At 32.6% G+C, this 26,711-nt stretch overlaps 3 protein-coding genes across 4 annotated transcripts in view; 1 reads left to right on the forward strand and 2 right to left on the reverse strand.

Annotated features, from left to right (window-relative positions):
• Positions 1-7,290, reverse strand: LOC123666350. The gene is made up of 8 exons (XM_045600459.1): positions 7,049-7,290; positions 6,537-6,866; positions 6,118-6,282; positions 5,690-5,778; positions 4,813-4,932; positions 2,098-2,199; positions 1,081-1,150; positions 1-438 (listed from the first exon to the last, which is right to left on the reverse strand). The coding sequence occupies exons 1-8, from the start codon at positions 7,169-7,171 to the stop codon at positions 262-264; spliced, it is 1,176 nt and encodes a 391-aa protein (XP_045456415.1). The 5' UTR covers positions 7,172-7,290; the 3' UTR covers positions 1-261.
• Positions 6,768-11,619, forward strand: LOC123666366 (iron-sulfur protein NUBPL). 2 transcript variants are annotated; one of them, XM_045600470.1, is made up of 5 exons: positions 6,768-6,788; positions 7,963-8,134; positions 8,830-8,995; positions 10,222-10,406; positions 10,994-11,619. In XM_045600470.1, the coding sequence occupies exons 1-5, from the start codon at positions 6,783-6,785 to the stop codon at positions 11,365-11,367; spliced, it is 903 nt and encodes a 300-aa protein (XP_045456426.1). In that variant the 5' UTR covers positions 6,768-6,782; the 3' UTR covers positions 11,368-11,619. The 2 variants fall into 2 exon arrangements, with proteins under 2 accessions (XP_045456426.1, XP_045456419.1); XM_045600463.1 differs by lacking the exon at positions 6,768-6,788 and adding an exon at positions 7,501-7,699.
• Positions 11,544-26,711, reverse strand: part of LOC123666383 (surfeit locus protein 4 homolog) — a 16,720-nt gene continuing 1,552 nt past the window's right edge. The window contains exons 4-7 of the mRNA XM_045600480.1: positions 18,996-19,097; positions 17,614-17,844; positions 13,316-13,495; positions 11,544-12,699 (exon numbers count right to left, since the gene is read on the reverse strand). Of these exons, the coding sequence (XP_045456436.1) occupies positions 12,613-12,699; positions 13,316-13,495; positions 17,614-17,844; positions 18,996-19,097 (600 nt within the window). The 3' untranslated portion in view covers positions 11,544-12,612. The remainder of the gene's footprint in view (positions 12,700-13,315; positions 13,496-17,613; positions 17,845-18,995; positions 19,098-26,711) is intronic.

The following is a 26,711-nucleotide window of genomic DNA, read 5'->3' on the forward strand; positions in this document are numbered from 1 at the left end:
TAACAATGTAATTTATTTATTGTAATTAATTACATAACATCTATATAAGCTACAAGGCATTTACAAATTTAAGATATCACTACAACTTAACAGCGGAAACTGCAAGTCATGAAGTATAGATTAAAAATAAATATGTGACATAATTTTAATATTTGCACTGCAATAAAATACTGCATGTTAATGTTGAATTTAGTGTTTAAAAATTAATAAATATGACGATGATATTTTGTTCATTTGTCTAAGACCCGCTCTAAATTTAATTTACTCTAAAACTTTAAAAGGTTGTGCACTACAATCAGCGGTTCCTGGCGATGTTGTGAAATATGGGGACACGTCAGAGAGATAGTTGCGAGGAAGGAGACCGATGAGGAGAGCTATCTTTGCAGCTATTGGTGCTTTCTCTTCATCATCTACGATCTTGTCCTGATCTGGCATTACCTGTATTTTTTTTTTAATATTTATTATTATAAATAGTCAAACAAAAATATTTATAGATACACTAGCTGACTCGGCAAACGTTGTCTTGCCGCTTAACGGTATTTAAAATTAGGGGTTGATCATAGACGGTTGAAAATGAAGGGGTTGTATATATTTTTTAATGTTGTATCATAAAAAAATAACAAATAAATAATTTATTTTCAAATTAAAAAAAAATTTGGGGTGGACTGCCCTTAACATTTAAGGGGATGAAAAATAGATGTTGTTCGATTCTCAGACCTATCCGATGTGCACACGAAATTTCATGAGAATCGGTCAAGCCGTTTTGGAGGAGTTTAACTACAAACACCGCGACACGAGAATTTTATATATTACTAGCTGACCCCGCAAATGTTGTTTTGCCATATGTGTTATAAAGCCCCTCACCCCCCCCCCCCCATAACTAAGGGGTATGAAAAATAGATTTTGGCCGATTCTCAGACCTACAGGATATGCACACAAAATTTTATTAAAATTGGTCGAGCCGTTTCAGAGGAGTTCAATATTCAACACCATGACACGAGAATTTTATATATTAAAAGATATATTTAACTGTTAAATTAGCTTAGGGCAATTTATAATACAAAAACATAATAGAAGTACCTTATCTGCAATATGTTTCTGGATTAGACCATCGGAACCAACGTAGAAAGTTGAAAAACCATCATACCACCTGTGAATCAAATATAAATTCCAATCATTTTCTAGAATAACTTTCTTTACTATCGTATTCCTTTCCACATGTGTTCCCAAATTTAAAACACAAAAAATATTTTTTTACAAAACAAAACTAGAAAAAAACTCTTTTCTTATTTTAAAATTAAAATGTTAACTTCTACTTCAATACCACTGTTCTCAAATAGTGTTGCTTCGTTCTGTGGTGAGTAGGGTAGCCAGAGCACCTGGGAGTCTCCTGGGGACATCCATAAACTATGGAATACAATTGCCATCAGGCAGACCATACATTTGTTTGCCACTTTTTTACTAAAATAATAATAATAATAACAAGTAGCCAGGATTATACACCAACAACTTGAAAACTCTTTGAAAATGAGTTGCCTTATTATAGGTATAACCCAACACCATTTCTTGAAAATGGTCGTGCATTGCTCTACTGGGATTGTTCTATTGTCACTAACAGGTTTATTGCAGCCAATAAACCTGATATAGTTCTAGTAGACCGATCAGCGCGCCGAGCAATTATTGTTGACATTACAGTTCTACATGATGATAATCTCGTAAGGTCGAAAAAGAAAAATTAAGTAAATATTTAGACCTTGCCCACGAGATTACATTACATGTGAAAAGTAGACTCAACAATATATTAGCGAAGTTTCGACCAACATCTTAAGAAACTCTCACTTGATTGTTGGATCAAGGGTGGGAGTCAAATGGCAGTGTCCTTGAAACGGCCCGCATTGTGAGGAGGTTCCTCAGCCTGGAACCCTAACTACCGGCGGCCTGGGCCTCAACCTGCCACCGGAGGACTACTATTTTTATATTTTTAAATATATTTTTTTTTTTGTTTTTTTTTATAAATATATTTAAAAATGTAATCATCAGGAAATATATATAATAATAATAATCAAAACTAAATCAGAAATATCAAAATATACTCACAACTCCTGATCTTGGAACACCTCTTTAATATTCCACAGTTTGTATTTCCAGAACATAAAGAACACTTTTAGACCGGAAATACCTCTAATCCTCCATCTCATCCTGCAAACATATATAAACAAAAACTATATATATAAAACTAACCCCCCCCCCCGCCTCCGTATTGCGTCTCTTCGTTTTGTAAGTCTGTTTGCGTAAAACTCGTAAATATCGGATTTTCATATGGTTTTCACAAATTAACAGGGTAATTTTGCTGTACTTCTGAGTGTTGAGGTATAGTTGATTAGTATTGCAATGAAATTCTACCAGTTTTGGTTGACACGTCCTTTTATTAGTAAGACCGTTACAATACATTATAATGTGTCGCCGGCACATTATAATCATTCGGCTACTCATTATTTCATGAGGAAGGTTTAGGAGTTGAGGTTTTAAGTAATTTGACTTAAACACTTTCTCATCCCTTTGAGATATAACAAGACAATGTACGGTGGAATTATTTCCCTTTTTAACTCAATAGCCCGTAACAGCATTAAAAAAATACGTTTGATACTTGAGTCTGGTCAAGGATGGCGGGGCGAACTTTATGCAACTACACCGCGCCGCGCCTCTAACAGTCGTTAAAAGCCATACAATTACCCTACGCTTTGCGAAGCCAGGATGGTTTGCTAGTAATATACTAATCTTATCTATACATGATATTAAACTCCTAACTGCGTTCCTTCAACCGGAGAGTTCTGTAGATCACATTCTCGTGAAAAAAAAAATGTTTAGCCCACTTTTAAAATTGACTACGAGCTTCTTTGATAGACTCGTTCCACATGATATCTCTTGTGAGCGGGTACGGGGCCATTCATTAATTACGTAAGGGCCCCGACGGCGTCGTGCCGTAGCACGGTGCCGTGGACGGAGCGCCGCGCGCAACTTGACAGTTGATATTTCGCAGTTTGTTTAAAAAACAAAGTAACAAGAACCGGGAAGTGCTGTGGCGATTTAACAAAACAATTTTCAGCCCTCTACATACATAAATTCAAATTCCATGAAGCCATTGGTCACAGAATTTAAACAATTTTTGAAAAATACTCTACAAATCTATACAAATAAATCAAATTAGTCTCTGTTTGAAATATTAAAATAACCGCTTTTTACTATCATAGATATGCATACACGGTACATATACCAAAATAACATTTTTTACAATTTTTGTCTGTCTGTCTGTCTATCTGTCTGACTGTTTGTTCCGGTTAATCCTTGAAACGGCTGAACCGATTTTGACGGGACCTCACTGGCAGGTAGCTGATGTAATAGGGAGTAACTTAGGCTACTTTTATCATAGAAATGTATTTATTTTATAACTCTGCGAACTGAACAAACTGAAAAAAAAAACAAAAAGAAAAAAATAAATCACTCCCAAATTAGGAAAAAAACGCACTCAGTCTAGCCCAGAAACTTAAATGGAAATGGGCTGGCCACGTCGCCAGACTGCAGGACGAGAGGTGGTCATCCCAAATAACCACATGGAAAGGTCCAGAAGGAGGAGAGGTCGGCCACAAGCACGCTGGACAGATGACGTCGTGGAGATAGCAGGGCCTAACTGGGTATGGAAGGCTCAAGATAAAATTAAATGGCAATCTCTAGAAGAGGCCTTCACCTCATAGAGGGTTCTGGTGTACAAACAATTACTTTTTTTATTAATAGAGATTTGTTAAAAAAATTTTACTAAAAGCAAATTTGTTTGTTTTTATCGATTTTTTTGTAATTAATTTTTGTACAAAAACGAGAATGAAAAGGCATTTTAATTTAATTAATTTAAGTTAAACCAAGCATCTCCATAGGATTAGCAGGTTTTCTGAACGCAATTTGTTTTTGTAAACGAGGTGCTGTAAGTAGTTCTTCAAAAATTGATATCGTCATTTTAAAATATTCAAAAATTTCTCATGCCCACATATTTTTGGCGCTAGATATTTTCTTTTGAAATAGGTAACCTCCATCATGGTTCATTGTATAAATATATGGGTTTACCCAAAATTTCCCCTGTTTCTGTTTCTTTTTCATTCGTCATCTTAGTAACAGCAGTAGAAAAACTTTTTTGCGATCCATATCCAGACAAGCTCGCCCGAGCACACAAACTGCGAAATATCAACTGTCAAGTTGCGCGCGGCGCACCGTCCACGGCACCGTGCTGCGGCACGACGCTGTGAAATGTTACGCCAAACGCCAGGGCGCCGTGTCGTGTTACGGCGACGGCGTCGTGCCGTGTTACGGTGTCGACGGTCAAAAATTGCCAAAATCATCCTTACGTAATTAATAAACGGCCCCAAAGCACGGCTATAATTTACAATAAAAAAATTCTACAAGAAAAATAATTCATTTCCATATGCGGTTATTTAGTTGTATGTAGTATTTAGTATTGATATTTTCCTTTTTTATTTTATTTATGTAACTATAACCGTTTGTTTCGAAAATAAAATAAATAAATAAACACTTTTTTTTTTTGACTTATAGTCCCCTATTTGAAGGAACACAGTCGAACATCCTGTATATTTAGTTCATAGTTCAAAAAAATCATATTCTCTACATATTTCAAAGTGGAACACAATCAAAAATCGAACATGCTGTATATTTAGTTCATAGTTAAAGGCTTTTATTTAACATTTGAAGTAAAACTAAATTATTTTGTTATTGCTTCTCAATAGATACATTTATTTTTCGACTAACCTCACAGCAGAATCTTCAGGATGAGCTGTAATTTTCAGAACTTCAAAGTTCACATAAGCAAATTTAATGTGTGCTATTGTTCGCAATAAGGCTATTTGCCTCACGTAGTGGAATAAACCCCTGAAATCAATAAATAATAACTTATTATTTTATTCTTTTGTAATAATATAGGATTCTATTTCTACAACAAATATTGTAAATTCGTTAGTAATAAATTGATCCCTTCTCTACGTTTTTTTTTTTTTTTTTTTTTATATACAAATAAGTGTAAGGCTCAGCTGATGGTAAGCGATTACTGTAGCCTTTAGGCGCCTGCAATACTACAAGCATCATAAGCGCATTACTTATCTTACCCTCAATCTCCCAAGGAGCTCTGGTCAACTAACTCACCACAGGAACACAACACTGAGAGAGCAGTATCATTTAGCTGTGATCTTTTGTAAGGTCGGGTTACTTATTTGGATCAAGACATTTCCTGCTGTGCCCTACCTCAGTTCAGTAGTCAGATTAAAAAGCATTTTATAACTAACTAGCTGTACCCTGCACACGTTGCTCACCACTCAACCAACTCAACCAACTCAGAAACCTTTGTCTCTATCTATCTAGATTCTAGATCATGACATGATCAAATGCATAGTTTACGATTCTATAAAGGACTTACAGATGAATGTTCATTTTCATATATAATTATAGATAGATGTTGATATTTTTCAATTGACAAATTTGTAGTATGATTTAGTAAATCTGTGACAAGTAGGTATTGTAGTAGGGTTGAAGATGCAAAACCATTTTACTAAGAAACTAAGATCCAAACACATTGAACAACAACATTGTATATACAAGGTATATAAACAGTATAAATATAATTTGAACTTACACAGTTGTAACACCTCTAATGTTGTTGACAAAGACTAAATTTGGATGATAAATTGAGTAGTCCAGCGGCTTGACAAACAAATTTGGCATCTGAAATTAAGTTTTTGGAAATTATACTTCCCTTTAATTTACTATTAAGAAATTGTTTAAAAGATATATTGTTTAACATATTACAATACATCCTTCTTATTATCTGTCTGCCTGTTGAGATAAACTCAAAAACTACTGAACAGATTTTAATTCAATTTTCACCAACATTACTAATTGCACAATTTAGCTTTCAAGTAACTTGGTATGAAACATGACGATAATTATTAAAAAGTGAGAGCAAATAAAAGAACCTGGAAAACTAATTTAAAACACTCACTAATGCCTTCTGATGCCTCGTCGCTAGTTAAACAAATAAACAAATCAAAGCAGTTTACTTACAGTGTTTGACAATGTATAAAATATTTTCATTAACTGTTCCTCACTGGGGTTTCCTTCATTGCCAGTCTCAGAATTAGGTGGAGATGTTTGTGCTACGACGGTGGGTCCATTACAGTAGGCAATAGCCTCACGCTCGAAGTCTGAGAAACATGTTGGCTCAATATCCTAAAAAATATTATTTACTCCTATTAAAATTCCCATATATGTATGTTTTTAATTTTGATAATTCTAGTGGACATTGTCAAAATCTTTTAACATTATCTTACATTTCTTTATATCTATTACTTATTTTTCTTACATTAGTAGTCATGTATTCCAAATACAAAATAATATTTCATATATTACAATAAAATAAAAAAAAAATAACAAATAACAATTTATTGGTCCAATGTGGACTAACAATTTAAAAATATATTTACCTCATTGCATTTTGAAAAGTCAACATCATTCATACTAATTGATGGTATATCATGTACTTTACATGAATTTCTACATTCAATATAATCATCAGAGGTCAAACTTAATATTTTCATCCCATCTGTGCAATAGTTTGAATAATTTTCTATATTATCAATAACTTCATTAGTATCTACATTGTCTATGATGGTTAATTTCGACTTATCGTTCGATTTTCGGGTTAGATAACTGTTGGCGATGGCAACTTCATGGACGTAAATATCGTCGATGTTACTTTCTGTTGTACATTTCGGTGCAGTCCGGCAGCTAGATATGCGTCTTTTACTAAAGAACTGAAAATAATTAAAAAAATATCTCAAATTACGTTTGACTCGAGGTCAACCACGATGTTGTAGAATAGTGTAACGTGCCGATTCCTAGGTGTTACCCAGGGAATTGACATCGAAATAAATAGATAAATTATAAAATATAAGTATAAATATATAGTAATGATTACTAATGACAAAATACTTACATCTTCTAGAAATTGTGTTCGCACTGGAATTTTCCGGGACAATCGGTTGGAATGATTTATCGTAGTAACTATTCCATTAAACGGTAATATTTTATGCGAGAATGTACGTAAACAAATAGCCATTTTCACATTTATTCCTTTTTATCTACGTTCTTCAGATATTGTTTAAAAAATTCGAAATTTTTCGCAATCGAGAAACATACCATATCGCTCATACCGCACATGACATTTGCGTTTAAAATTTTAAACCAAGGTTAGATTTTGCAAAATAATGACAAAGTCAAATAAAACACATTTCAAGCATTTGCATGTTTCATGAAACTATTAATAGTTACCGTTAGTACAGTTACAATTAAACTAAGGTCATAATAACAAAATAAAATTTAAAAGTTTCTGACTTGTAAAATAATATTATGCCGCAGTTTTTTGTCATATTCATTGATGTCAAAATCATTTGATAACAGGAGAGACATTGACACTTCGAAATAAATAAAAATAGCTATAAAAATCGATATTTGTGTGATAAATGCTTACAATTTGATAAAAAAAAGTGTTCAAATATTGCATTTTTTTTATATAATTAAGTTAATAATGAATATAAGGAAAATCTTACCGCGAGTGTATGGACATCTTGTATCGAGTTTAAATACTGTATGTTCCTACTATATATTTCTTAGAACAGTAACGGATATTCTAAGATGTATTTATTATCTTCGTATATTTTATAAAAAAACAAACTGCGATGTTTTAATACGATATGATTATAATATATTGATGATAAAGTGTAACATTTTAATAAACATATTTGATACCTTATGTAATTATGCAAATTACTTATATATATTTCTATATATTTTAAAATATTCTATTTACCTGAGCCTTTAAATTGTATTATTAAACTGATTTCCTTTCAGTCCACTCCATGTTGTGCCACAGTAAGGCTACAACATGGTAAGAGTGATGTCAATGAACATAGAGCTAAAGTTATGGCTCGAGGGCTGCCGGAGAAGAAACCACTACCTAAAGTTAAGAGTATAATACTGGTTGCATCTGGGAAAGGAGGTGTGGGGAAGACAACTACAGCTGGTTTGTTGTGTAACATATCATTATTACATTAAGATAGAAGATATGATGTGATAGAGTAAAATTTTTTTATATATATATTTTTTTTTGTATAAAGGCTAAAAATATTATATCTTATCCAGTTGATTTAAAAATAGATTTACCACAGTTTGTAAAGCTGACTAGCCATATTTGTAACTAGCCAGAAAAAATTAACTACTTACTGGTCCATTTCTTTATACAAACTTTATTTCATGGTTATGATTTTAAAAAAAGCAAAAATAGTGTCAGCTTATTTTTATTTTTTACCTTAAAATAGTGTGAAATGAAATTAAAAATGATTAATAATTATTGAATATTATGTGTTAGATCTAATTCTATGCATGCTGCAACAAACAGCTAGTTTTGAAACATAACTTAGAATTATAAACTCTCCTTTCACCATTGTACCTACTATTAAAAACGAAAACAAAATTTTAACAAGTCTACAACATACATGAAAAAATATATGCAATCAATTCCTTATCACATATTTAAAAGTTATGGTCTCAGTAATTAAGAGGTTAATTGGAGTAGACAATATGATAAATATAATAATTTATTATTGTCTGCTAATAACTATCTACTATTATTGTAAACTAAGAGATTCAAAAACTCATATTAAGTTGGATATAAAATATTTTTCTTTATAAAATAATCCAAATTTAATGTTGTTTCAGTGAATCTCGCATGTGCAATGAAAGTTATAGAACCTGATAAAGAGATAGGACTGCTGGATGCAGATGTGTTTGGGCCTTCGGTTCCTCTCATGATGAACATCAGCGGGGAGCCCATGCTGAATGATGATAATCTCATTGAACCCCTTCTCAACTATGGTGTTAAATGGTATTTATTTTGAGTGTTAATGATTGTGAAACTAGTTAACTGTTTAAAGCTCTATTCACAATTGAAAATTTTACAAGGTTAATTTTGTGTGTTAAATTAATACTTCTTGAGATATTTAATTATTCAACAAACCGGTACAACAACATATAAATAGAATAATAATTTAGTGGGAAGACAAAATTCTTTTTTTCATAAAATTATACAGACAAAGTGATATAAATATGTTGTCTATATACTGACTGTGTGGTTACTGCATTTTAGAATATAGCCACCCCCTCTCTCCAAGTGGGTTTCGTAAGAGGCGAGGAGAGGTTTTACTACCACCTTGAAACTTATAAAGCCGACCGATGGCGGGATAACCATCCAACTGCTGGCTATGAAATACACAGGCCGAAGACGGGCAGCACAGCAGCGTCTTCGGTGACAAAGCCAGTTCTATAGTCACCAACCTGTCTGCCCAGCGTGGTGACTATGGGGAAAACACATGAGATCGCACCATAATGTCTGGCGTGATCTTGTGGAGGCCTATATCCAGCAGTGGACTCCAATAGACTGAAGCGTGTGTGTGAGTGTATGTCTGTCTGTCTATATAGTGTTCTACTCATAATTGTAATAAGTCACGTTCCACATAGAAAATAAAATCCTAACCCATTTTTAAACTTGACTTTGTTTAAATAGACAAGTTACTTTGATAGACTCTTTCTGGATGATATCTTTCATGAGCGCATAAGCATGGCTATAATTTCATCATTTTCATCATTACAGCCTATACAGTCCACTGCTGGACATAGGCCTCCGCGAGTTTACGCCGAAAATAACGTGAACTCATATTGCTTTGGCTTATTGGCTATAATTTACAAATAAAAAATTCTCAAAAAAGAATGTGTTTCCATATGCGATTCTTTAATTATATGCAGCAGTTAATATTAATATTTCATTTTATCGATGTTTTTTAGAGCTAAGAAAAATCGGTTTTCCAGGAGTATTTTAGATATTGAGGTATTTAATTATCCAACAATAATTTTATCAATAAAAGAACATCTGATTAGCTTTTAGTATTAAAAAAGACTTTTTTAACTTACATTTGACGTAATATATATCTAGAACTGGCATTCTTGGATTTCAATATTAAAGTGGGGCACATTTAAAATTACGAATGATGACATGATACATACAAAAGGAGTATTCTAAGAAAAATCCATAGCTAAACCTAACATGAATTTCAGTATGTCTATGGGACTACTGGTGTCTGGTGAAAACGCAGTGGTGTGGCGCGGGTTGATGGTGATGCAGGCTCTGGAGAGACTCACTCGACAAGTGGCCTGGGGGCCACTCGACTGCCTCATTGTGGACACACCCCCTGGCACCGGGGACACCCATTTGTCGCTTGCACAGAATCTACCGATTGATGGTGACTGTTTTGTTGTCTATTTGTGAGCAAAATATTTATTCAGAAAATTTACTAATATCCTGTGAGCTCTGGTCACCTTACTCAACAGGAACACAATACTGCTCTTTTTTTTATGTCACTAAGTCGGCAAACAAGCGTACGGCTCACCTGATGGTAAGCGATTACCGTAGCTTATAGACACCTGCAACACCAGAAGCATCGCAAGCGCGTTGCCGACTCAATCCCCAATCCCCCCAGGAGCTCTGGTCATCTTACTCACCAACAGGAACACAATAATGCTTGAAAACGGTATTATTTTGCTGTGATCTTCTTTAAGGTCGAGGTACTACCCCAGTCGGGCTGCTCCATATTTTGAGCAGGAAATTCCTGCTGTGCCCTACCTAACTCAGTTAAATTAATTAATTATTAAAATTATATGGTATATGATGGCTTTAATTTTGAAACAACGTCAACATGATTGACGGTTAGTAAATTTTTTACTTATTTAGTGCGAATTATTCGCGCGGATATTGCTACTTATTTATATTTGGACCACATTTAAAAATTAAAATATTACAGTTAAATTAATGTTTTAAAATTTCTTTCAGGAGCAATAGTTGTTACAACACCCCAATCTGCTGCTTTACAAGTTACTAAGCGAGGGGTTAACATGTTTGATAAACTCAAAGTACCCATAATTGGAATGGTCGAAAACATGTCACATGCAATCTGTCATAAGTGTGGAACGAAAAATTTCGTATTCGGCAATGAAACCAAAACAGCAGCAGAACAGATGGGGCTCCAGATTATTGAGAGCTTCGAAGTTGACTCAAATATGTCCGAATGCATAAACAGCGGCAAACCAGCCATATATGCACTGCCAGACAGCACTCATGCAGAAAAGTACAGACAGCTGGCAAATAAAGTGTTCAAATATATTTCCGATAAAGACAAATCAGAAGCTGAGGCGACCAAGCAGTAGACCTACATAAAATATTTACACGTAATTGTTGTATTTTGTTTATTATTCATAAATACTTTACAAATAAATCTGTTATAAAAAGATGTTGTTTTACTTACAAAATTATATATTACATGGCAAAATGCGACTATCCCGAGCCTTGTACTGAAATAGGTTACGAAAAAAAGAAATAAAAATATGATGTCATATTTATTTAGAGCATATTTCACTTATGATTCTGACTATTCTTTATGAGCGAACCTTAAAAATAAATAAAAAAAAAAATACTATAAAAATATTTGTCTTTTTAAATATAATTTTGTAATAATGAAGTTCTGCAAGGAAGAAAGGAGCACTAAAATATGAATTACTGTTCACTTGTGTTACAAGCACAACTGGACAGACTTGACAAAACAGCAAATAGAGCTAAATTAAGATATAAAATATACTTTTATATTGTAATAAAGTTATTTTTAATATACAAGTGATCAGTCAATAAGTACAAATATTATATTTACATATTTGTTAGATAATTTGTTAATTCGGAATGAAATTTCTATATTTGACGCTACATAGATAGCGGACTTGTCACTCTTTTCAAGCAATTTGAACGTTCATTTATTTTATCATTGGACAGATTGCTATAAAAATAAAGTAATATGAATTTTAACAACCAAATACAGACTAGGCATTGAACATAAAACAATACAGCTTTAAGAATAATTGTGCACATTTTGTAAATTTAAGATACAATCGTCAATACATTATAGCTACTATTAAAAATACATAGAAATGACATTAAAAATTATGTGAATATTTATTTCATAAAATTGAATAATATTTCGTGTTTGTATTCTATACAATATCAAAGAATTTAATTAGCTTATACTGCAATTTATCTAAAGTAGAAATTTATAATATTTGCAGGAGATTATAAAATACTTCATAAATTTTATATAAAAAAAAAAAATGATTAAAGGAATATTTAAGAAAGTCGCGATTTGTAAAAGATATAAAAATGTACGATCATGTCCAATTAATGTTTTTGCTACTCAAAATGAAAGGTTATTAAATTCACAAAGAGGATACACACAATAGTCGTATATTTTTTTAAATCAACAAAAACAATATTAAACGTTTTTTCGTCAACGTTGATTGAAATAGCGGACACATGGAACTCGCTTATTTACAGACAAACACCGCACCGTCAACAATCTTAATAGGATAATATCAAGAGTCTGTTTACGGACTAGGTCCGGGTCACTTCTACCACTTTTTCTTGTGTTCGTCCATACTGACGCCACCGGGCCCGAGGTACACGATCATCAGGAGACCGCCGATCACCGACAGTGTCTGAAAAAACAATAAAATTATTTGATATTCACACCTTTACTAACATTGCTTAAAAGGTTAATATATACTGAAGTTTATACGGAGACGACAGTTTTGACAAAAAAAAAAAAAATATATATATCTCAACAAAATTACAAAACAAAAATTTACATTAGACTTCAAAAGCACGGTTGAAGAGTCATTTCACAAATTGAAATTGAATTAATTACGCTTAATGTATGTAATGTAGCAGATTCTAAAGAAAAATCTATTCTATAATAGAATCGGTAAAAAACTCAGATATTAACAAGAAAACAACAATCAACATCACCAGTATCAATATATTTAATTTTTTTTTTTTTAGTTCTTTGCCATGTTATGCTCGGCGTTAATTTTAATAACAAGACTTTGTTAATAAATAATACCTATTTGTTGACAAGATGCTAGTTGACAAGGCCAGTACCTTTCAAGAAAAACAACTTTTCTCCCCTTCTTCCTTTCCCCTCATTCTCATAAAAGAAGTTTTCGACCGTGACATCAACAGCAAAATGATCTAACAGGTAACATACCAGCCTAGCACGACAGCACTCTTCTTGTGAGTTGAATATGTAAAAGATACAATAATTTGCTAATGTACCTGGAAAAAGTCGTACTTCAAGAAATCCCTGAGTGGTTTGTAGGAAGGCACTAGCCACCAGGCGTTGTGGTACAGGTTGAGAACTGTTAACACTAGCACAAGCATCAGAGCTGACAGCTTCGTACGGTAGCCGACCGTCACCAGGACCATCAGAATACTTCCAAGGAGGTCTTGAACGATCTGCAAGAAGGAAAAAGAAATAATGAGCTGTTGTTAAGTTTTTTATTTTAAAGTAACTTATCGTTTTCTAATACTGATAATATTTACGCGAATTCCACTCGTTATAATGAAACAATTTTTGGTTACGGGAAGGTGTAAAGTACCCGAAACGTTGGACGTTTAAAACTTAATAAACCGCGATAAAATCCGAAAAATGTTGTTTCATTATAATTAAAGTAACTCTTATTATTCAGTTGAATATAAAATAATTTCCTTTATATTTGATATAAACATTGGCAAATATTATTTATATAAATATAACCCAAAAAGCATTAACTTTGCTTTTAATTGTCGTCCGTAACAGTTAAATGCCTTATCTAATATATAAAATTCTCGTGTCAGTTTTCGTTGCCATACTCCTCCGAAACGGCTTGACCGATTTTGATGAAATTTTTTGTGCTTATCCGGTATCTATGAGAATCGGCCAACATCTATTTTTCATCCCAACATTAAAAAATACATACAACCCTAAATTTTCAACCCTCTACCATCAACCCCTATTTTTAATAGCGTTTAGCGGCAAGACAACGTTTGTCGGGTCAGCTAGTAAATAATAAATCTGTGTGGTTTTTGCTGTTAATACACGTTGCTGCTGAATTACATATTGACCTAATATATTTTGTTTTCATCAATTATCATAATTAATAAAATTTAAGTATTTAATATGTATAAAAAATAAATATATTAAATGTTGTAATGGTCAAAATAACTTTTTCTCTTTACATTCTTCAAAGTGAATTAACATGGTTACCTAAAACTGAAGCAGTAGCAATAAACCCCTAATAATTTAACAGGTATCGAAAGTCGAAACGACGGAAGTAAACCTGTGAAGCCACGTGTTACTGTATTTGGAGTGTTCTTAATTACATCATTGTTTGAAACTAGCACACATGGGACGTACCAATGTCTAATAATCCAACATTCATTAACTTGTTTCACTTCAATTTTTTAATTATAAAATTGAAAACTATAGCTTTTTGTTGTTAGTGTTTTGTCAAAGTTTATGTTCAAAGTACCTGGGTATTTTTAGTAAATCGTATTTTTTGGAAATCATATTAAAATGCGAATTACATATTTATAAAATATGAATAATATTTTTTTACCGACAGTACCAAAAAATATAAATATAAAAAATCAAAAGTAAAAAAATAATTAAAAAATAATAATGATAAAATATGAATAATATTTTTCGATTTTACCGACATAATAATAAAAAATAAGAACTGGCTATTTAAATAAGTTAGAAATAACGAGTGCAATTAGAAAAAAAAAAAAAATAATCGATCTGGAAATTTGAGGATTTGAACCGTGGTCTTTTCGGTGGATCGCGACCGGCATATTTCCCACCTGAGCTATTACAATTGAGGGGTGCCAAACCATAACGTTATAAGCGCCAGAAAATGAAATTTTCAGGAGACACAAAAAACATTTCTAACAGAAAAATAAAAAGCAAGGTAATTATTCAAAAATGTACTATCAAACTATCATTTAAAATCAACAATTTAACACAAAGTTTTTGCTCTGCCAAAATACAGAAATATTATTTTTTTTTGTAATAAAAAAAAATAATGGCACAAAACGTTTTATGTGCCATCATTTAAGCAAGCCATAATGTTGTAACTGTCATATTACTTGCACATGACTCGACACTTTCTTGTCTTTATTTTAAAAGATTTTCATAAAACAATTTGCTTTCGCCGGCTAAATACGGCAACATGGCATTAATGTCTTTCTTTTTCTCTGCAGATAAGGGTACAGATGTCTCGACCATGTCAACTTGTAGGTTCTCAAAATCAGCCTTAGCAATTCCAGGTTTAAGCACTGGAGTTGATATCCATGGAGCAAATTCGCCGTAACTTTTCTTTGTAAGAATTACACCAAAATCTTCAGATGTCAGGCGAATCATTGTTGCTGAAGATATCTGTAGATTTTTGGTTTTAATCATATTTTTAGCCAGATTCATCCAATTAAAAAAGGTTTTATTATCCACAACCGAGAAGGGTTTTTTTTCCCGCATTTGCAATAAGCTCAATCAGATCTTTTGGAGTGGCTTTGCACGCTTTTTCGCTTTTTCAATGATCGCAAAATCTCGATCGCAATCAAGAAATGTATGACCCTTCACAGGAAACTTATGAGTAATTTCCGAAAAGAAACCTTTTGCCATTAAAACGAGGAACATAACAAGTAGAGCTTGGTTCTTATTTTGTCCACCACAGTTATCTGACCACAAAATTAACTTCTTTTTATCTGTAGTGTATCCTATTTCACTGTTAGTAAAAAACTTGTAAAGACAAGAAGCGACCTCGTTGGAACCCCTTTGCCCAACAGTTTCATTCCAGAGAAACATGATGCCCTTTCCTTCGTCCTCCAAATGAATTCCCATATTGATAAACGCAAGCTGACGACTGTAATACATCTGTGTATGAGTTAATGTTGGGAGGTACATCTGTTGCTGGAGATCAAACTGAACCACTCGAACATCTGAATTAGGACATCTAGAGTCCGTTCCATCTTTATTCATGAGTTTTCTGGTAATCTCAGCTTGCTTGTGATGAAAGTCCAATTTTTGCTTAGCAATTTCTTTTATTTCTTCAGTTGGAGCAGTATCTATTTCGATTTTAGAAGAGTCACACGAACGTATTTTCTCGACGTTGACGCACTTTCTTCGTTCGACATTTTGAATGAACTGATATTTGCAGCTTATTTGGCACTTAAAACGTTATGACATGCTGTTTAACAAGATTTAGGCTAGATGGCATTAGTAGTCCTTCAACTTTACTGTGCAAGTAAACGCCGGCACATACAACGATTTACTGCAATAAAATGTGTTTGAGTTAGTTTGGCACTTAAAACGTTATGGTTTGGCACCCCTCAATTATAATGACAATTGCGAAATTAACCGTCGTATTCTAACAATATTGTAACATTTTTTAAAAATGAATCCTAGCTAGATTTAGTTATCTTCCCCGAAATCCCCTGCATAAAAATTTCATAAAAATCGTTGGAGCCGTTTCGAGATTCAGATTTTATATATATACAAGAATTGCTCATTTAATAGTATAAGATAGGGTATTTGCGTTAACAAAATAGAACCTTAGACTTGACCAATTAAATGATAGTAGTAGTTGAAGTAAGCCAGTTGGGCAGGCGTTCTAATTTATTGAGATTGAATTTTCCCAAGGATACTAAAAAACAGCTGAGTGACAGATGGAGATGAGTCATTGTTTTATTAATATGGATAAGTTTATACGTTATTTTAGAAGATAAATTTAAATGAGTTCACGGTAAATTATTTGATCGACGTATAATGTATTCAAATTAAGATATAAATAGACTTAATATTGCCCATTGGAGTGATTTAACCCATATTCCACTAGAATGAACTCATTATTGTAAGAGTACACGAGTACATGTTTATTATTTGTGATTTATCACAAAATAAGTAAATTAACATTAGAAACTCAAAATACTTTAAATTATATTCAAATATCTATATACATAAATTAATTATACTAAATAGAATCATTAGTATACTACTACTATTTAGAGAAGTGCTAATGGCTCAAAAATCATTATTCTCCTCTTTTACCACATCAGCATAAGCTGCCACATAAGCAGAATAATTACTAACTACATAGTCAGTAAGGGTCTCACTATCCTCAAGGCTACATAATAATTGTAAAGTGCCCAAGGCCACCAGTAGATTTAGGATGCCCCAGAGAATTTGTATACTTATTAACTATAGACTATGTGCAATTGTTCCTAATTTGACTTGTGATATCTGTCAAATAGTTTAAAATTTTTTGCTATTATATGAATCGTAGTTCATTATGGAGCTGGTTTTTTATTTAGTTTAAGTACTATAAAATATACATATATACATTAAAATCGAATCTATGAGATCTTTCGATAGTAATTTGTAATTGACATGTAGCCAGTAAACAAAGAGAGCGCAGTACACACTGTTGTCCAGGCTTTAAAATGTATTCAAATTAGGATCATGTATAAAATGATTGACAAGAGATATATAGATAAATCTGAGCTAAGCCCCACTACATTATAACAAATTAGTGACATACCTGGAGGAAGGACACCTCAAACCGAAGCAGAGTGATGAACATGAAGGCAAGCAGGATGCGACCAGCGAGTTGCAGGTAGGTCTTAGGCTTGTTCTCTCCCAGAGACGGCACTCCAGCGAAAAGGCTGCGGCCCTCCGCCCGCGCCTCTGCTAATACCAGCAGTAACGCTCCAATCAGAGCCAAGTTACGTAGAAGGAACTGCATGTCCCATAGTATGCTGTACGCGAACGTCTGGAAAGTTGGATTTACTATCTAAAAAACATCTGTCAAGTCAGCATTATAATAATTAATTTAGTAAAATCCAGTCTTATTCGAATATCGACATTGTAAAATCAAACTTAATTCTACCATGTTAACTACCAATTGAAACGGAAATTTAATAATTAACGTAAAGTAATTTATGTTATAAAAAGTTTAACATCGAAAAGAGATAAAATGAAATATCTCTTTAATTGTAAATTATGATAATCTCGAAACTACCTCTTAAGTATTTTTTATATTTAACTTTATCAATAGAGAATTGTAAGTTGTTAGATAAAAACAATACGTGCTACCATTTACATGTGGTTTTATGTAAGGAGTTATCAGAACAGATATGTGATAAAATAGTTATTTCAAAATTACTCGTTTTATATACTAAATTCGCCTCTTTAAATGGTATTTTCGTACCCTATTGTGATCAAAATCAAATTTGGATGTGCATGTTTCGTTATATTAGGAGTAGTCTGACTGTCTGTGTGATAATTACGAGACGATAAAAAAAAAACAAAGACTAACAAACCTATTCGACTAATGGCGCAGGCAATACAACATTAAGGTCAAATCAAAATATCGTTCAAAGACGTGTCAACCTTATGCGCATTTGGCTAAGTTTGTAATATTTACTTATTTAAGAAATCAAATAATTGAATGATAGTTTGCCAAGTCTGAACAATACAATGTAAATAGCTTTTATTTGAAACAAATAAGTACTACGTACACATGTACACATGTTTACAGCTTTGTAATTTAGTTGTTAATTACAACTTGCAATAAATATTATATAATTATATATATATTTATAAAAATGTATTCGTTTTTTATTTGTAATTATGACTTGCAGCGCCATTTTATGTCCACATGTTTGTTTTTTTATCGTAAGCAAAGATGGATATAATTTTAAAAATAGATTTTTGTCATAGAAGAATATACTTTTCCTCAGAAAAAGTTAATTATTGTTAATGCTAATATTGCATTAAATTTCTAGTTCCTTTAGTCTTTATCTCCACATAAATTTAAATTACAGTCAAGGAAAAAAAGAAGTATCGTGTATACCGTATATCGTGTATATTTGGCAATAAAAAGTATGCTATTTTTTTTTATAAATACTTGAAACATTTTACCTGTAAAACTACAATGAAGAAGAGAACTCCGCAAGCGATGTCGACCTTTAACCTTCCAAGTACCATGACACAGCCACCCAGCTGCCCCACTAAGTTAATTATCTAAAAAAAAAAAAAACAATGTAACCTTAAAAAATACAAATAAAATCATGTTGAAGAGAGAGTAGGTTTAAAAAAAAAGAAACGAAACCAAATAATAAAATTGGTTGTCTGTAAAGCGGATATACGGACGACAGTTTAACGTGACAACGTCATAACAAAACATTTCCTCGGACGCATAGGCCAATCGAGTGGAAGAGAGATAGATGCGGCGCAAGCATACAATGAGCGTAACGGGACAATTAGTCATCCTTTTACGTGCATGCAGCCGGCGTTCATAGATTTATTACAAATTGTCACATCAAAATCTTATTGTAATCAAAGATTTATTATTGTAATCTTTGATTGTGATTGCGGCTCTTTTTTGACTGGCACAAAAGTAACCCTGTTCTATCCTATCAACGTATTCTCTTATTTATAAAAATGTATAAATTTGATTTTGAATATTCTTAAAGATCAATCACTAAATTGTATTAACAAAAGTTAATATTAAGCAATTATTTGTAATACCTATTTACATTTTCATACCAAATCTTATAAACGCAGCTTTCCATTTACATAACAAGAAGTTTGTGGAATACTTAATACATACAAGTGATACAAGCAGTATTATGCAAGAAGTCATCAAAAAATAACATGTTTTTTACCGGTTGTCAACTTGCGACCGCCGCGCCGCGCGCCTCGCCAGCGGTCAAGGATAAATAAATTCAATAAAGTGCGTACGATTCACGACTTTTTGGACGTTAATTACCTTTATGCATAATGTTGATAATTTAATTCCAAGTTAAAAAAAAGGTGAAAAGGTAGTTAATAAGTTCGTGATTTCATTTAGAATATTATTACGAAACACAAGCTAAGTAATAATGAAATATATTTTATGTTTACACCATCTTTAAGACAAATGTTTAATGAGTTTAATAGATATTATTTTATTTACAAGAATGGTCCCCGCATGCATGTTAGTTAATACACTCAGCGGCACGGAATCTTGGCCAAACTCATAACATGCGATAACAAATTTTTAAGTGTGTCTAACTTTTTTCTCATTGTATAAGTGGGTCGAAATAATGTTTACGTTATTCCTAAGAGGATAATAAACTGAGTTTAAGTGCATTTTGGTTTGGATTCTGAAGTTTAGTTGAATCGTGTCATTTATCCGACGAACTCTACGTTTTGAATTGTGTTGTGGAATTTCCAAGTGTTAAGTTGTCGAAGTTCTTTGGTTTTATTGTGATAAATAAACATCTAAAGGCGCCTAAGAATCCATAAAAATGCCTTTGTCACCAAGTCAGATAGCACAAGCAGTGGCATTACCCGAACAAGGGATAACCCACCGTGAAGTGGCTACTATCCTTAATGTACCGCGTTCTTCGATGCAATATGTACTAAAATGCTAGCAAGAGACTAGCCTCTGCACACGCAGACCAGGTAGTGGTGGTTTACGTTGCACGTCAGCTCATGACGACCGCTTTATTGTGTTAGATTTTAAGAAATCGCTTTCTTACTGCTGTCGAGATCCAGCAGCGGCTTCAAATCTCCAGGAACGTAAATGTTAGTGAGCGTACGGTGAGAAGATGTATAGAGGAAGTTAATTTAAGGGCAAGAAAACTAGCCCTTGGCCCACAGCTTCTCCCACAGCATAGAGCACCTCGACTTCAATTTGCCCGCGAACATGCTACGGTCTCATGAACAAAGGGCAAGGGTTTTGTTAACGGATGAGTGCAGGATCGCTTTAAATGCATCTGATGGTCAACAACGTGTGTGGAGAAGGAAAGGTGAACGATATCTGGCGATTAGTACCACTCCAACAGTGAGTTTTGGTGGAGGCTCTATAATGGTATGGGGTGGCGTTAGTTTTGATGCATGTACAGAATTGGTCATCGTCAATAACGCTCTAACTACAACACGATACGTCAAGGATATCCTTCAAGAACATGTTTTACCCTTTGGAGGGTTTATTGGATATGACCAATTCATTTGAATGCATGATAATGCACATCCTCACGTCGCTCATATCGTAAATGAGTACCTTCAAGAGGTTGGTATTCAAAAATTGCAGTGGCCAGCTCGCAGCCCCGACTTAAATCCAATAGAGCATATTTAGGATAAGCTAAAAAGGACAATTAAAACAGCATCGAACCCACCACAAACTCTTAACCAGCTTCAAGATGCTGCATTGATTGCCTGGCGCGACTTGTCGCAAGTGGACATCAAAAATGTCATCCAAAGCATGACAGACCGAATGCAGGCGGTCATAAAGGCTAGAGAAGAAAACACGCGATATTAAAAAACTCACCAAAGATCAAACAGTTCAAACCGTTTTTAATTACTAGTGCTCAAAACTGCAGTGTTTAATTTAGTGTAAATGTGATTTTGCGCTTAAACTTCATTATAAACTTAAAAAAACATTATTTATGTTTAATTACGTATTAAAGACGTTAATTGGATGAACAACGATCAAAATTGGCTTAAATTTGCAGTGTAAACTGAAAAAAAAATTAAAGTTATCACAAATTTTATACTTGGCCAAGTTTCCATGCCGGTGAGTGTATGTATTCATATTTTATAATGAAAAAAAAAAACTAGTACTTAATCTAATTTCAGAAAATATTATGTGTGAATAAAGCATAGGTAGTAATTGAAGAATAATATAAACATAGGCTATAAAACACTACGCTATGTAACTTATACTCAATAACTCCTTTTGCGTAAAGAAAGTCATAAGTGATTTCAGTTACTATTCAATGTTGGTTTCTAAGCTACTGTTATAAAGTTGATTCTAACGAATAAAACGCATTTAAACCACCAAAATTGTGCTTCAAAAAAGTAGGAAAACTTAAGTTACAAACTACAACATTGCCTAGCTAAATATCTTTTAAAATAAATAAGTATCAAAGCAAAAGTTTTTATACCTACTCGTTATGATTATAATTTCTTTTCCACTGTATTCACAAAGTCTTTAGTTAGGTACTATACAATATTATTTTAGATATGGCTAGGCAAAGTTGTGCAGGTTTCTCCAAATTTGCATACAAAAGTGAATATAATGTAGGGTTACCCATGATAGGTAAATAAAAGAAAATAAAACATCATATCGAAATGTATTTTTTGTACGAGATAAAATCAAAAATGCAGAACATTTTCGTTTTACTTAATAGGGTACTTACCTAAATCAAAGTCTTTTCTTTGCAAAAAATCTTTAAGTAACAAAAATATTCTTATTAAATAAATTGAGATTAAATTTAAAAAAAAAAAAAATACTTGCTATATATTTGTGATACTGTAGGTACTACCTACTAACAAAGTATTTTACTTAAACATATGAAAACATCTTAAGTAGGTTCTAAGAAAAACGTTAAGTGACGCAATTTTGTTTGAAAGCGTCTATATGTCAGTCGCTAAACGTCAGTTAGTATCGTTTGTTGATCTTGCAGGTTTTTACGTACTCCTGTTCGAAAATTACGTGTGAAGCTGCGGAACGTAGCATGAGTGCACTTTCCGCAGCGCTGGAACTAAGGTGGGTCAGACGCGGAGCTCGAAGGTATTGTAATAGCTCTAAATTCTTCTTCTAATCTTAAATCTTTAACTATGGATGTCTCCATAATATCTCCATAACCATGGGGTTTTGCATAGTGGGAGTGGTACCAGAAGGTAACCCATTCCCCACTTCCACCTTTTTCCCTAAAACCCCGTAAATCAACGCCCGATCGTCTAGAGGTCACTTAATGAGCGCACGCCGGAAAAGTAGCAGCCCTATCCCTAGGCAATGTTTGTCGATTTTTTCGAAAACCTAATACAACTTTGCCGACCAAGATTTGCCTGTTTAAAATACTACTTTAAACAGAAAAAAATAGCAAAATATATAAAAGAGCATATTATCTTTGATATACATCATAATAATTGGGTAAATAAAGCTTAAATATTCATAAAATGAAATTTCTGCTCGAGCCGGTAAAAACGCGCGTATCGTGTCGTCGATTTTTTAATATTAAAATAAAATAATAAAATTAAGCCTTATAGCTAAATCGCATGTCTTTACTTCCTAATCTCAGATATCGTTCCGACAGTTTTTTTTTTTACTTATATTTTAAAATTACCGGGAGTTAAGAAAGTTTATAGATTAGTTATAAACAAAATATTACTCTACTAAAGAGGTCATAAACATCAACTAAGTAGCCGATATAGTTTTATCTCGTCTCGAATAAAATTGGAAAAACCGTTTGACATGGGTCTGTTTGCTATATTCAAATCACGAACGATTTATCTTTGAATTTAGAACACAACGTATTCGAAATTGAACGGTTCGTACGCAAAAAGACTTGTTTTCTGAATATAGAAAAAATATGCCATTAAGGTAGGTACCGATGTAAAGTCGTATTTGAAAATAAACCGATTGTGTTAAAGTTACCAAATGATGTTATGTAATAGGGCAATTTTTATTCGTGGCGCGTAATTTTCAGCTCAAGTTTTATAGGTACACGTGGCCCACTTCCTTCATAGAAAGGACAAATAACTTTCACCTCTCACCAGATTGTTACTCGAGTAGGCGACTGTGGTCCTAACTAACAGGCTATATCTAGCCTAGTTTCAAAACCATAAATATATAAGTATACTAAATGCTAATAACTGGCATGCGAAATTTACTAATACACATAATTTAATTTGCATTACGACCGAGGTATTTGAACGATTTGTATTCAAATATTAATAAAGCGTATATACTCATGACAAGAATTTCAAAATATTTTTATCGTTTAAAGGGTATAAAAATGAGATATTATACATAAAAAGTTTAACTCATTGGAAAGTATGATTGGTCGTCATTGGTTTATAAAAAACCTTATTTAATGTTGGCCGTATAATAATGACTCGTTAAAATGTAGTTCTTCCTATCTGAATCAAGAATATTCGTTATATGACTTTTTGATATTTAATTTAAAATTATTGACTCAAGGTTTTAGAATTTTAGATGTAAAAATTATTATATGACTAAAAATTAAATATACTTAAAATAATATATTACACATAGCATCCCGCCCCGGCTTCACACGGGTATTTAACAAAAAAATTTTTGGAAATATATTATGTCACCCACGGGTAGTGTATCCCGACAGTGAATGAATTTTTCGAATCGGTTCAAGTAGTCCAAGTGGTCAAGTAGTTTCGGAGCCTACTCAATGCAAACAAACAATCAAATCTTCCCTCTTTATAATATTAGTATAGAAAAAGTATGATTGCGTTTGCTAACAAACGAAAAAAACCGACTTTCGGCAATCTATACATATAATAAAATGGTAGGAAAGTCAAAACTATACATTGAATATTTTTTTAAAAGAACACTTGGGGTGTGATCTACAATCGATACCGAAGCAAAAAAAATATTAGTTTTTAGAATTTTTCTCTGTTTGTCTGATTATCTGTATGTATGTCCGGGATAAACTCAAAAAGTACCGCATGGATTTACTTCAAATTTGGCACGAATATTATTAAGAAGTCGGGTCAACATATAGGCTACATATTATCATGCTATCACCTACCGGGAACGAGCAGTGAACCTTTATTTCCTCAACGCATTCTGTAATAACGTGTAATCTAACGACGCATATTTGAATGTTGTTGTTATTATGTTAATAACCATGCTATATAAGCTAGCTTCACACTATAAAAATCATGCAATATAAGTAACTAAGCCAATAAACATAATTAAATTAATATAAGTAGACAAGACAATTTTAAATCAGCGCTATCTATGAGATTTTTCTGTAGATATGAAATGTAAAGAAGAAACGGGTAAATGAATGTTATTTTAAAAGGTATAATCGTAGGTATTTTTGGTGCTGTATAGCGTTCACGCAGACGACGTCGCGGGCAGCAGCTAGTATACAAATACAACGTAACTAGACAAAAAAAATTAACAAACGCACTAAGATTTTCGAAGGTTCCCCTCGATTTTTCTCATCAGATCCTGCTTTCCTTATCATGGTACCACCACTTGGTATATCTCCTCGAACAAAGAAAAAATCATCAAAATCGATTTATAAACAACGAAGTTATCGACAAACTCATATATATATATATATGGTCGAATTGAGAAACTTCCTCTTTTTTTGAACTCGGTTAAAAATATTACTTCTTTTTCTATGTAAAAGAATTTATACAATATTTCTTTTACGTAAGAGATGATATAAATTTAATTGCATTTAATATTTAACAAAGTTCAATGTTACTTCAGGTGCATATTGTGAAAGAATCAGTGCAATAAATTCAAATGAAATTTTGTAACTTACTGTATGCTGAAACATTTGAAATAGTTTCATAAGCTTGTGACATCATTTTGTACAATTTTTATACTACCCATCTTATCAAGAATTTAGTAGGGAGATTACTCCATAACTATCAATACCTGTGCGAATAATTCGCACTAAATAAGTATAATAATTATCACTTTACAAAATTACAATTTTTTTTTTCAACAAAAGCAATAACAAATTTTTCAGTTGTTGTCGCCGGTAGAGCAAGCAATTATCTATAAAATGATATATAATTTATGTGGAATAATTGTGAGGCTTTTTCTAAAAAGGGAGGCAAACATCTTAAGCCTTAGTGTATTAATATATATGTTTAGTCGACATATTCACTATTTCTCTTATGGCGTATGTAGCCAAGTCACAGGTAATATATAAACCTTTAAATACAACTTAACTCCACACAAAGCCCTCAGTCAGACAGTGTCAATGTTTTGATGTATAGTTTTATTATAACAGAGTAGTCACTGTGATAAGACCCTTGAGTTACAACTCAGGCTGAAGATAATAGGTCAGTAGGTGAGGTATGGTGACAACTTGTGAGAATAAAATTAATACAAAACTAAAAATAAGAATAGAAACTACTCTCAGTTTCTGAAAACTTTTATATTATTCTAATGACTGTTTAGTTAGAGTAATGTGTGTTATATAAAAAAGGCAATAAATTAATTGAAAACATTAACTAAAATAATATTAACTTTATGTATTGTAGTAATATTTACACCATTATTCCATTAAGTATTATGTTGTTATTACTTACAACTACTACACTATTAAAACATTTTGGTACAGGTTCTTTTCAGTATGATTTCAATACTCTATCGATCTTTGAAATTACTTACTAGGGATATAATTTTGATGTAAGATAGACATTGTGTGGAAAATCTATTGCTCTTAGGCAAGATAGAAAGATAATAATAATCTAATATATAAAATTCTCATGTCACATTGTTAGTTAAAACACTCCTCTGAAACAGCTGGACCGATTTTTATGAAATTTTGTGTGCATATCGGGTAGGTCTAAGAATCAGCCAATATCTATTTTTCATACCCCTAAGTTATAGGGGGGAGATTAAGGGGGTTTATAACACATTTGCGGGATCAGCTAATAGTATAGACATGGTCGTTAGTTAATTTAAAGTTTTTATAATTAAAAAATATATTACTAAACATTTTTTTAATATCATATCAAAAATTGACCGTTCCAGCGGGGATCGAACCTGCCAATTAAGCTATGGAACGATGTACCCGCTAGATCGAAACGATCGAACGATTTCCTAATGTGTGGGTAACACAAAAATAAAATCGTGCA

The sequence above is a fragment of the Melitaea cinxia genome, chromosome 2 (assembly GCF_905220565.1).
Source record: "Melitaea cinxia chromosome 2, ilMelCinx1.1, whole genome shotgun sequence".
Classification (NCBI taxonomy): domain Eukaryota; kingdom Metazoa; phylum Arthropoda; class Insecta; order Lepidoptera; family Nymphalidae; genus Melitaea; species Melitaea cinxia.